Genomic DNA, 11,738 nt, shown 5'->3' on the forward strand with positions numbered 1-11,738 from the left:
TAATTTGTTTTTGCTTTAGCCAGTGAAGATAATTCAACAGAATTTATTTTATTTCATCTCAGCTCTGTAGATTCAGCAGCAATATTATCATGAATGGATGTGATTCATTGTGTTCTCTCTGTGCTTTATTGTGATAAATCTTGTAGTTTTGCGGTTGTATTTTACACTCATGAGTCTCTTCATCACCTCCAAATGAATGCATGATTCATTATGTTGACATTTCTACTGAGCAGTAAATCATCTCTAACTATATCTAGTTCTTCTGATGCAAATTTCTGTCATGATCACATGAAAATGCGTATCAATAGTACGAGTTTGTAATCTCGTAGAATATATACGCAAAATGAGTTTTGGCGTGTTTATGGTACGCAGTTTTTCGCGTGCATATGATACGCACTTTATGGCGTGTATATGATACGCTCTTGGGTAAGATGGGGGTGGGGTTTCGTACATATAATACGCCATAAGGTGCGTATCATGCACGCGAAAAACTGCGTACCATAAGCACGCCAAAACTCATTTTGGCGTATATATTCTACGAGATTACACACTCGTACTATTGATACGCATTTTCGTGTGATCGGGCTCCATTTTTTTTTTTTTTTTGTTCTATTGCAGAATCAAAACCATGAATGCTGTAAATACTGTGCAACTGTTCATTGTGGTTTGGACTTTTACTGCTGTCTGTCGAGCTGATGATGGTAAGAGAATAATATGTTTGTATGTGTTTGTTGTTTCTCAACTGACTCTGATGCACATGATTAAAAGAAACAGGATGTTGTATTCAGAGACTGTAGTGAACATATTAGCTATGATTCATAATAAACAATAAAATATATGACCCTCCCATTACCAGAAATAAATCCCTTTTCAAAATCTAATGTACAAAAACACATAATGCAGTGATTTTATTTGGGTTCTTTAATGAAAGAGTCACTGTATGTTTATTATATGATTTATATTGACACAGACACAAGAAGTCTGGATGTGTTAGAGGTTTCATGAGATATAAAAAGCGATCTGTATTATTATTATTTTTTCAGATGGCTGCAGCTGTGAGGATGTGACTGGAACTGAGAAGAAAGAAGTAACTCTCATCTGTAACGTCTCTCTGAAGCGCTCTGAATGCTGCATTATATTGTATAAGTTTTACTACACTGAGAAATATAAAGACTCAACAATCTGTAGAGAAGATCTTCCTCTGGACTCCTGTGAACAGAGAAACAACTTCACATGCAGACACACTCCAACTACAGCAATGATTGGACAATTCAGATTCTTTGTGCAAACAATGTGTGGAGTAATAAAAACAAAATTCACTGTGAACATAACAGGTACTGTATATGTTTGTTTGTTTGTTTGTTTGTTTGTTGTTTAAAATCTGTTAACAGAACCCAGAAATCCTGAAACTGACACTGAAGCTCTTCGCAAAGGTATAATATATTCTATTCTAGTTATTGATTATTGAGCTCCAGGTTACTTAAGAAACACAGAAAACTGCTCTAATCTCTTGTCAGAATATTTATAATTTTAAAAATCATCCGTGAATAAATGATTTTAGAGTTTAGGGTCTAAGAAGGAAACTGATGTATGATCATGGTCTCACATCTCAGATTTTAGAGATGTTTAGATTTGGTCTGTGTGTGTCGAGAAATCAGTTCTCTCAGATTCTCAGCAGCAGAAGTGTTTCGTGAATCTGTGGAGAATCTGACTGTCTGATGTTTGATAGACTGAAGTTGAGTTTATGATTTAAACAATCAGTTAAACAGATTAACCTTTTCAATACAGAGATGGATCCTGGATCAGAGGTGGGTTCTAGATGTAATGGTACTATCATCGTTTCAGTCGTGGGCTGTTTCATCATCCTCATCCTCATCATCATCATCATTATTGACAAAAATAAATCAAACCAAACCTTGTGGATTCCAGAGGAGGATGTTTCTGTGCCTCAGACATGATGAAGTAAACAGCAATTGTCCAGTAAATGTGGTCTAATATCACAGACTTAACATTATAAAAGCATTGAGTTTTGTTTGATTTTCATGTGAAGATCATGAAAGACACAAACTTTATAAGAACTCTATAAACTATATCAGTACATATTATCTGTTATATCTCAAACTACTGAACTATATAACTCTGGTTGCAGGTTTTTTGATTTCTGTGAAATAACGGTATATTAATGATCTTTTTGATCCGTGTATATACAGGATGCATATATATGAACATTAAGAGGCAATGCAACAAAACCCAAACTGTGTTTGGTTTTGCTCTTGTTTTCTGACTGGAATGTCTATAATGAATGTCAATTTTTGTATTTAGTAAGTGGCAAGTTATACCTCAAGCATGGAAATATTTTTTTTACTATTAATATTCTGTTTACCTGCAATTTTCTAATGCTGGTTTTGTACAGAGTTCTTTTTATTATTAAAAAAGAAAAAAATGCAATGAATAAACATGTTGTCATGATCACCGTCTGCCCCTGTCACGCCCCGGACTACATCTCCCACAATCCCCTCTGCCAGTCACATGTTCTCTCCTTGTTAATCACCACACCCAGCTGCAGCTCATTACACGGACTACAAAAGACTCATACACACATCACCTCGGGGCTAGGTCTTGTTTTCCCCAGTGTAACATTTCCAAGCGTTTATCCTGTTTCCCTGTCGGTTCCGGTTCCGGTTCCGATTCCGGTTCCTGTTACTGATCCCTGTCTGGTTCTCCTGTTCTGTGATTGATAGCTGCCTACCTTTTGACCACTGCCTGTACTCTGACTACGATCCTGCCTGTCTCTGATGTTCCAGTTCGCTCCGTTTGACCATGCCTGTATGACCACGCTCAACATTTAATAAAGCTTTGCATGTGGATCTTACTCTGAGTCCCGCCTTCGTTACGGAAGACCTAGATCAAGATCCAGCAGCTTCGTTGGGCGTCCTAGTCCCAGCATGCATCCCGCAATGCACCTTGTAAGCCTTCGTCAAGGTAACTGTACCCTGGAGGCACATATTCAGAGATTCCTGGACATTGCTCATTTTTCTGATTTACCGGACTGTGCCCTCATTGACTTTTTTGCCTATGGACTAAACGAACCTCTTAAGGGGTATTTAATCGCTAATGGTCGCCAAGGGACGTTTATGGAACGTTCTTGGACTTTGCCCTACTTACCGTTGGTTCACGTTTTACTGTGGGTGTCGCGGGGAAATACCAAGTCAAGTCCCCGCTGAACGTCCAGAATCACATCACGTCTCTGGATTCGTCCAAGAGTGGAGGAGGTTACGTTCCAGCATGAATGATCCTCCACTGACTACAGCACGAGCGGCTGGCATTCCTAAGCCTCCGCCGGCCGCTTCGTTCTCAAGTTCGCCGGTTGCAACGCATTCAAGTTCGCCGGTTGCAACGCACTTAAGTTCGCCGATTGCGACGCATTCAAGTTCGCCGGTTGCAACGCACTCAAGCGCCCTGGACGCGATGGACAAGATGGCTGCTTTGCCAGTGCCCACGGGCAAGATGGCCGCCCCTTCGGTGCTTATGGATGTAGGGGGCATTCAAGCCATTGAGTCCGCTCCAGAACCCGCTTCAGCCAGTGAGTCTGATCCAGAACCCACTCCAACCGGTGAATCATCGCCTCATCTTCGGAAGAGGAGGAGGAGGAAGAAGGCTTCTTCCGTTCTTCAAGGCTCAGAAGCTTTTCAAGAGCCTGCTGTGGGTCCGGAGACCACCCCAGAGGTCTCTCCTGCTCCGCCCAAGTGTCGTGCTCTGCCAGCAACGCCCAAGCTCCTAGCCCTGCCAGCGTCGCCTAAGCTACTTGCTCTGTCAGCGCCACTCAAGCGTCTTGCCCTGCCGGCACCGTCCAAACGCCTTGCCCTGTCGGTGCCACCCGGACTCCTTGCCCATGAACCCGCTACGGACCCCGTTGAAATCCCCAAGAACTTTTTTGGGGGGGGCAGTATACCTAAAGGTGGGGAGCTTGTGGGTGGGGACCGTGCCCGGCCACTGCCTTTTAGGGCCTTTGAACTATCATGGCCATTTGTGAACCCTGACCCTCCGTGGTCTTTTATGGACTCTGACCCGCCGTGGCTGCCCGTGGCACCTGACCCACCATGGCTGCCCGTGACACCTGACCCGCCGTGGCTGCCCGAGTTCCTGGAGCCTGCATTGGAGACCCCGTTCCTGTCTGCCTTAAGATCAGTATACCTAAAGGTGGGGAGCTTGTGGGTGGGGACCATGCCCGGCCACTGCCTTTTAGGGCCTTTGAACTATCATGGCCATTTGTGAACCCTGACCCTCTGTGGTTTTTTATGGACTCTGACCCGCCGTGGCTGCCCGTGGCACCTGACCCGCCTTGGCTGCCCGTGACACCTGACCCACCGTGGCTGCCCGTGGCACCTGACCCGCCGTGGCTGCCCGTGGCACCTGACCCGCCGTGGCTGCCCATGACACCTGACCCGCCGTGGCTGCCCGTGACACCTGACCCGCCGTGGCTGCCCGTGGCACCTGACCCGCCGTGGCTGCCTGTGGCACCTGACCCGCCGTGGCTGCCCGTGGCACCTGACCCGCCGTGGCTGCCCGAGTTCCTGGAAGCCTGCATTGGAGACCCCGTTCCTGTCTGCCTTAAGATCTCCAATGCACCCCCCCCCCCCCCCCAGCTGTTCCTTTTACGCTGCGAGGACGCGCCTTCCGGGAGGGGGAGGTTATGTCATGATCACCATCTGTCCCTGTCACGCCCCGGACTACATCTCCCACGATCCTCTCTGCCAGTCACATGTTCTCTCCTTGTTAATCACCACACCCAGCTGCAGCTCATTACACAGACTACAAAAGACTCATACACACATCACCTCGGGACTAGGTCTTGTTTTCCCCCGTGTAACATTTCCAAGCGTTTATCCTGTTTCCTTGTCTGTTCCGGTTCCTGTTACTGATCCCTGTCTGGTTCTCCTGTTCTGTGATTGATAGCTGCCTACCTTTTGACCATTGCCTGTACTCTGACTATGATCCTGCCTGTCTCTGAAGTTCCTCTTCTCTCTGTTTGACCATGCCTGTATGACCATGCTCAACATTTAATAAAGCTTTGCATGTGGATCTTACTCTGAGTCCCGCCTTTGTTACACATGTGATGCTCTCTAAACATGAATATCTGGAAACTGTTTTACCATCACATGATGATGGGTAAAATACTCTATACCTGTGAAACTAGTAAAGTGGGTGAAGAGTCGCTGCAGAGATGATCTGAATTTAGGTTAAATTAACTTATTGTGCAGTAAATCTTTAGATATATTTATAGATTTTTTATTTTTTTCGTGGGGGAGAGAAGAGATTTAAAGGTAGAATGATTTTAGTATAAGCATAATTAAAGATGGATGATTTTACACTATATTTACAGAGAATAGGCCTATAAAAACAACAAAATGAAAAACAAAATATTTATATAAATGTCAGATTTAAAAAATATTGAACACAAAGTACATTTAAATGACTAATAAATACAAATAAATTTAAACGAATAATAAATTTAATAATACATTAAATATTATTTACAACAGCAAAAGTCAATAAAAAACAACTAATTAACATTGCCTATGTCATCAATAAGGTCATCGAAATCTGTAATAAAATAATGATTAATCGAGCCCAGTGTTAGTTCAGTCAGGCCACGTAGGCATAGTGCTGCGACCAGCTGACACGGTCAGCTGTCAAATCGCTCCACAGGCTCCTGTTTCCTTTCTCCAGGTCTGTTTCATCACCAATCAGACACAGCAGTGACTCAGTGTGTGAGGTGCTGGACTAGAGGAACAATGATAATATATGTGAATGAAATTAATCATATTTATTAATATACAAAGTTTTTAAATGCACTCTTAAAAGAAAAGATTCTATATAGAACATTTAAGGGTCAGGCGCTTCATACATAGAACCCGTTTAGGAGGGGTTCCCATGGGATCCTTAGATATATGGATTTTTGGCATAAAGCGTTTTTCAAAGTTCTATATAGAACTGCACTGAACCTTTCTTTCTGAGTGAGTGCGTCAGCTGAAGTGAAATGAAATACAGATGTTCTATTATTAACAATTTATTCAGGAAACTGAGAAGATGATTGCATAATCTACAGTGTGTGTATATAACTTTTGCGGGGCTTTCATGGTGTTTTTTTGGCTCACTATCGCAGAACAGTTGTTGTAGTTGTATGAAGATTCTTCAACAAGTCCCTGTAGTGTTTCATGGAAAAACTAACAGCAGGACTTTTTTACTAAGTTCTGCAGTTTTTCACTTCACTAATGTCCCATCTGCTAAAGCTTTTGGGAAGCAGAAGTCATCTGTTTTTCATTATGTTCTTGCAATTTCCAGTAGGCCAGTCGTATAAATGTGTCCCACAGCAGTGGAGATCTCTTATACTCAAAGACATCAGAGAGAATTCTGTACCACTACACTGTTGTTTCATGTGTAAATCCAGTTATACACTGTTGTGGTAGGGTTAATAAATTACCTCTCTCTACTTAGAGCGGCAGCCTATAAGCACTCGATTCTTATTAGGGCTGTTCAACGATAACCATGATTATCGTGTACAAAATAAGAGTCTGTGTTTACGTAATATATGTGTGTTTGTTTTGTGTATAATTATTATGTATATATAAATACACACACATACATGTATATATTTAAGAAATATAAGCATGTATGTATAAATATATAAATATATTTATATTTTTATATATTTAAATTATATATAAATGTAAATATTTGTATAGAAATATAAGATATTTTTCTTAAATATATACATGTATGTGTGTGTATTGTACTGTTACCAACGGTATGATGTGTGTCAGTGATCATAACCCATAGCCAGTTAGGCCTATATAAAATTACTGGTTTTGTGTACGCATGGTTCTGGGGGTTCATTTTTGTCCATTGTATGTTTTTCTTTATTGATTTTAATTATTTGTTTTGCTTGATTTGGATTAGTTTCCATGTTTGTTTTTTGGACTTTTTCTATGAAGTGTCTATTATCAATTACGTTGAATATTGTATATTCTTGATTGATTTGGATAATTCTTGTTAAGTTGTGTATTTGATTTCTGTTTCATATCAGGTTTTTGTTAGTGTATTTGATTAATTGTTTGTTTTCTTGTGGTGTTCTAGGCCCTGGAGTCGGGAGGCTAGCTGTTCCAGTACCCGCTACGGGTAAGCCTCCAGTTACTGCTGTACTCAGCTGTGGTCATTGAGCTCATCCCCTGCTATATCTTTGTCTGGTCTTTTAAGTGTTTTATCTGATCATTGTGAATTTAATAAACATTTTTTTTGTATATTGATACCCACTAACAAACCTGTGTGTCTGATACTATCAGTATTCAGTTTCCCCTTATCTGAAAGGGGTGGCGTAGTCCGCATTAATGCATTTTTCTGGAAGGTTTTGGTACCTCTGGTGTAACTGAAAATTGCTCTCTGAAGCCCAGCCCCTCTACACACTGTAAAAAATAAATCCTTAAAATAACAGAAAAGGTACTGGCAGCTCATTACCCGGAAATTATCCAGTAATTTTAATTTCTGTTAACCCTAAAACACATAATGAAGTGCCAAATTCTAAATACAGGTAAAACACCTGTAAAATAATAAGGTTTCCTATTGTTTTAGAGTGTATGTCTAAAGTATTTCTATAGGTTATATTTTTATTATATTTCTTTGTTTTATATTTGTATATACCTATTTGTTCATGTTTACATAAAGGCTATATAGCACCGTGGTCCTGTGAGGAAGGACATTGCCTTAATTTGTGTTTTAAAGAAGAACGAAGGACTTGGAACAACATGAGGGTGAGTAATTCATGACAGAAATATTATTTTTGGGTGAACTAACCCTTTAACGCAAACGAGACCAGACAAACACTGAGTGATGCTGAACAGCTGTGATGAAGAATAATGTCTATGGAAACTTATGAGTGGTGGAAAACTCAAGCGAAAAAACATGATGAAAACAAACTGAAAGTCCATTAAATTGAAATTAAGAATAAACACAACTGAATGAGTGTGACAGTGAACATACCTGAAACATGCACAGCTTTGTGTGATATTTGAGCTTTTCTTTCACTTCTCTGAATCACCACAGGCTCCTGTTTCTTTTTTGCAGGTCTGTTTCATTATTTCATCATCAATTATTCATGCAAAAACAATAAAAGTGAATTTAAAACACTTGAGGGTTGAGATTTTATAAAAGGAGTTTCTAGAGGTAATTTTCAGGAAACACACCAGACTAGAGCCAGATCGGATTGTGATTATCATTACTCACACTTACTCATACATGATGCTAAGTGGGATGAAGAAATGGGAAAAGATGGGGGAGACATAGTCAGAAGTTATTAGCATTACTAAATATATTGATTCCAAAGTGATTTTGCATACAGTGAAAATCTCCCTAAAGCACCTCACTTGACTGTTTTACCTCACACAGTTTATTGACTCAATGTACATGTAGATGTGGTGCAATCCAACCTGTTTACCTTTGATGAGGGAGAGATTGTGGATCCGGCAGGTTCTCTCATGTCACTGGTGTAAAAACACTACAATATAAGGACATGATTTTCTACATTTCTGGGGGGTTTGGAAGTGATTCTTTGGAATTTTTCATTATTTAAAAAAGTCACCAATTAGATTTCTGATGTTCAATGCCTTTCTTCACCCTTTTGAATCACACAGATCAAATTCAATCTCAGTCTGATGGAGAACAGATAGACCTTCAGTCATCATGTGGTTTGAGAATCAGACAACAAAAAATATGTAGAATTAGTACAAACAATTGTGGAGAATCTCACTGTCAAGTCTGATGTAGTCTGATATTGAGTTTATGGTTTAAAAAAGATTTAATGCACTTTTCCAGAGAAACTCAGCATTGAACAAATCAACAATATTTCAGTGATCGACAGCCGAAGAGGTCGTGGATCTAAGGATTCGTTCTCAAAGCCACTTTCCAGACCCTTCACCCTCTCTGCTGCTCTCTGGTGGAAAGAGCTGCCAACCTCCACCTGAATATGGTTATTGTTAGTTCTATGGAAAATGTCTTTTGTTCCTCTATTGTAAAATGCTTTGGACAAAAGTGTCTGCTAAATTAATGATTTTAATGTAATTTCATTGAGCAATATATTTTTCAGTGGCTGATGCTGATACTGATGACAACAATGTTTTAAGATCGTGAACTGCACCTGTTTAAGTCTTTTGTTTTGACTTTATTTTAGGTTAGGTGTTGAAGCACACTGGTGTCATTTGCCAGTGTTTCAACATCTCACACTGACTTTGATCATTTTTAGCTCAACCAAGCTTTTATACTTGAACTGGTTGCTTGCCCTGATGCCAAGAATTTGAGCCCAGTGCGGAGGAACGAGTGGAAAAGTATGGGTGAGTACTCCTACTACATTAAAAACAATGATTCAATGCATATTTATTACAGTGAAAGTCTCCCTAAAGCATCATGGGAAGCACCTCAAGGTACAACAGTTGTGGCTTGTATGGTTTGTAATGATGGAAAATATTAGACAAACTTTAATCATATTTTGACACATGGTTTAACAACTGCATGTAGAGGTGATGCAATCTATTAAAAACCTGTTTGCCTTTGATGGGGAGAGATTTTGCAGTGACAGGTTCTCTCATGTGTGGACAGAGGGTTCCTCCAATAAATTTAGTTATTTAAAAATCACTTTGTTTTTCAAAGCTTTTAAAAAAAACTTTCAGCTTTATTAAACAATTTGCCTTACAAAGAAGAAGGAAAAAAAACGGATTAAGCATAAGCAACAACACCTCAGTGACCCCAAGAAGGGCATCATGCATAACCATTAAGTCCAGTAAATTAATATACTTACATTAATTAACTTTTATTTGATAATTTGATAGCTAAACAGAAAGGGAATACTACGGAACCCCTAAAGGGACGTGGTGATGGGAAGAAAAAAAAATGGGATAGGAGATCATCTTTTGCGTTTCCTCGCAAATATATTTGCGTTGCAAAACCTGTTTTGAGCTCGGACAAACAGGCTGGCAGTAGTGTTTCAGTCAGCTCCATACTTTAATAACGCACACAAATAATGTGCATAGAGTTGAACTTGTTGGACTCAAATATAAAGAAATGCAGTCAGTACTTAAGTCGAGGAATTCAGTAAAGTTGCCAGTATATTCACAGACTCGAACTTCCCGGATCAAAAAGTTTTTAAAACACAAACGCAGCTATTTTCAATCATAGTAACAACGAGTTACGACAACCCCATTTCCCTTCAAATGTGCTTTATAATTTATAGATTGGTCTCTAAAAGCAGGCGACAGAGAGAAATTTGAAGGGAGCGTCTGAAAAGTGCAAAACCCAAAACCCCTTTTGCTCATTTTCTATTATGAAAAACACTCAATAACTGTAACACACTGACTGTACTGTCACCAAATTCAGTTCATACGTCACTACTTCTCCTGCTGGTTATAGGTACCACATCACATAGTTTGGCACATGAAGCACATGAAGGCCTTCTTACACAAATAATGTTGGTATGCAGCTTACATACAACAGCTTTTGCATGATAATTGCTTACTGAATTTGATGGCATTACAATTTATTTAATATTTTTACTAATAACAGAGAAGTTATTGATTTTGTTTCATAATAGCTAAATAACCATAAAAGTTATGTTTCTTTTTTTTTAATCAAATTAAGGCCTAAGTGTTGCAGTACAACCAGCAGGAGAGCAGTGCTGTATGAACTGAATTTGGTGACAGTACACAGTTGTGTTACAGTGAAGTTATTGAGTATTTTTCTTAATATTAAATGAGCAAAAGTATTTTGGGTTTTGCACTTTTCAGACGGTCCCTTCTGACTGTCCGCATTTCTTTATATTTGAGTCACAAGTTCAAACTCTATGAGCCGCGCATTATTTGTGTGCATTATTAATATGGAGCTGACTAAAACACTACTGCCAGCAAGTGTTTGCCAGAGCTCACAGCAAGGGAACGCCAAAGATTTGAAAAAAAAAAAAAAATGTTAATCCCATTCCAATTTTTTTCCACCACCACGTCCCATTAGGGGCTCAGTAGAATCCGTATGCAAGACTATGCAAAACTTGAACATTGGGACCGATTGAGTCCCATAGAATAGTAAAAAAAAAAAAAAAAAAAAAAAAAAATATATATATATATATATATATATATATATATATATATATATATATAATTTTTTTTTTTTTTTTTTTTTTTTTTGCAAAGTATACTAATAAATTTGAAATACCATATTTGCATTTTTTTATTTTATTTTAAAATATATATCCTAATAACATATAGCCTAATAATGTGCCGGAAACAAAAAATGGTGTCACATTCAGTTATGAAACACAAATTATTCAGCCTATTTTTCATTTAGAATTTCATTTTCGTTTATATTCTGGTGTCGTCGCAGAGAGAGTCTCAGAGTGGAATACAGACCAGAGGTGAGAATAAAAACAACAACAAAAAAAACTTCTTTATATTTACTAATCCATAACCAGCCACAGGAAAATCTTCAATACGTTCATGATGTACATTTTTATATTATGTGATTTACACATTTTGCTGATATTTTAAAATGTCTATGAATAGCTATAGAATTTTTTTTTTTTTTTTTTTTTTTTTTGTAGGCAAAGTGTTTTTGACAAATTTTTATTCTATGCAAATTTGTCTTTTTGTTCTGCCAGTGAAGATAATGCAATTAAAAAAAAATCATCACGTTCAGTTTCTGTC

General features: G+C 38.8%; 1 protein-coding gene across 3 annotated transcripts; it reads left to right on the forward strand.

The window, feature by feature from the left end:
• Positions 1-357: 357 nt before the first annotated feature.
• Positions 358-4,372, forward strand: LOC125261872 (proline-rich protein 36-like). 3 transcript variants are annotated; one of them, XM_048180428.1, is made up of 3 exons: positions 358-701; positions 1,044-1,334; positions 1,789-4,372. In XM_048180428.1, the coding sequence occupies exon 3, from the start codon at positions 3,115-3,117 to the stop codon at positions 4,273-4,275; it is 1,161 nt and encodes a 386-aa protein (XP_048036385.1). In that variant the 5' UTR covers positions 358-701; positions 1,044-1,334; positions 1,789-3,114; the 3' UTR covers positions 4,276-4,372. The 3 variants fall into 2 exon arrangements, with proteins under 3 accessions (XP_048036384.1, XP_048036385.1, XP_048036386.1); XM_048180427.1 differs by having other exon boundaries at positions 1,044-1,433.
• Positions 4,373-11,738: the final 7,366 nt, after the last annotated feature.

Source organism: Megalobrama amblycephala, unplaced genomic scaffold, assembly GCF_018812025.1.
Source record: "Megalobrama amblycephala isolate DHTTF-2021 unplaced genomic scaffold, ASM1881202v1 scaffold516, whole genome shotgun sequence".
NCBI lineage: Eukaryota > Metazoa > Chordata > Actinopteri > Cypriniformes > Xenocyprididae > Megalobrama > Megalobrama amblycephala.

What these genes read in the sequence shown, in the direction of transcription:
- LOC125261872 (XM_048180427.1), top strand. Translation starts at nt 3,115, where the DNA reads ATGGTCGCCAAGGGACGTTTATGGAACGTTCTTGGACTTTGCCCTACT.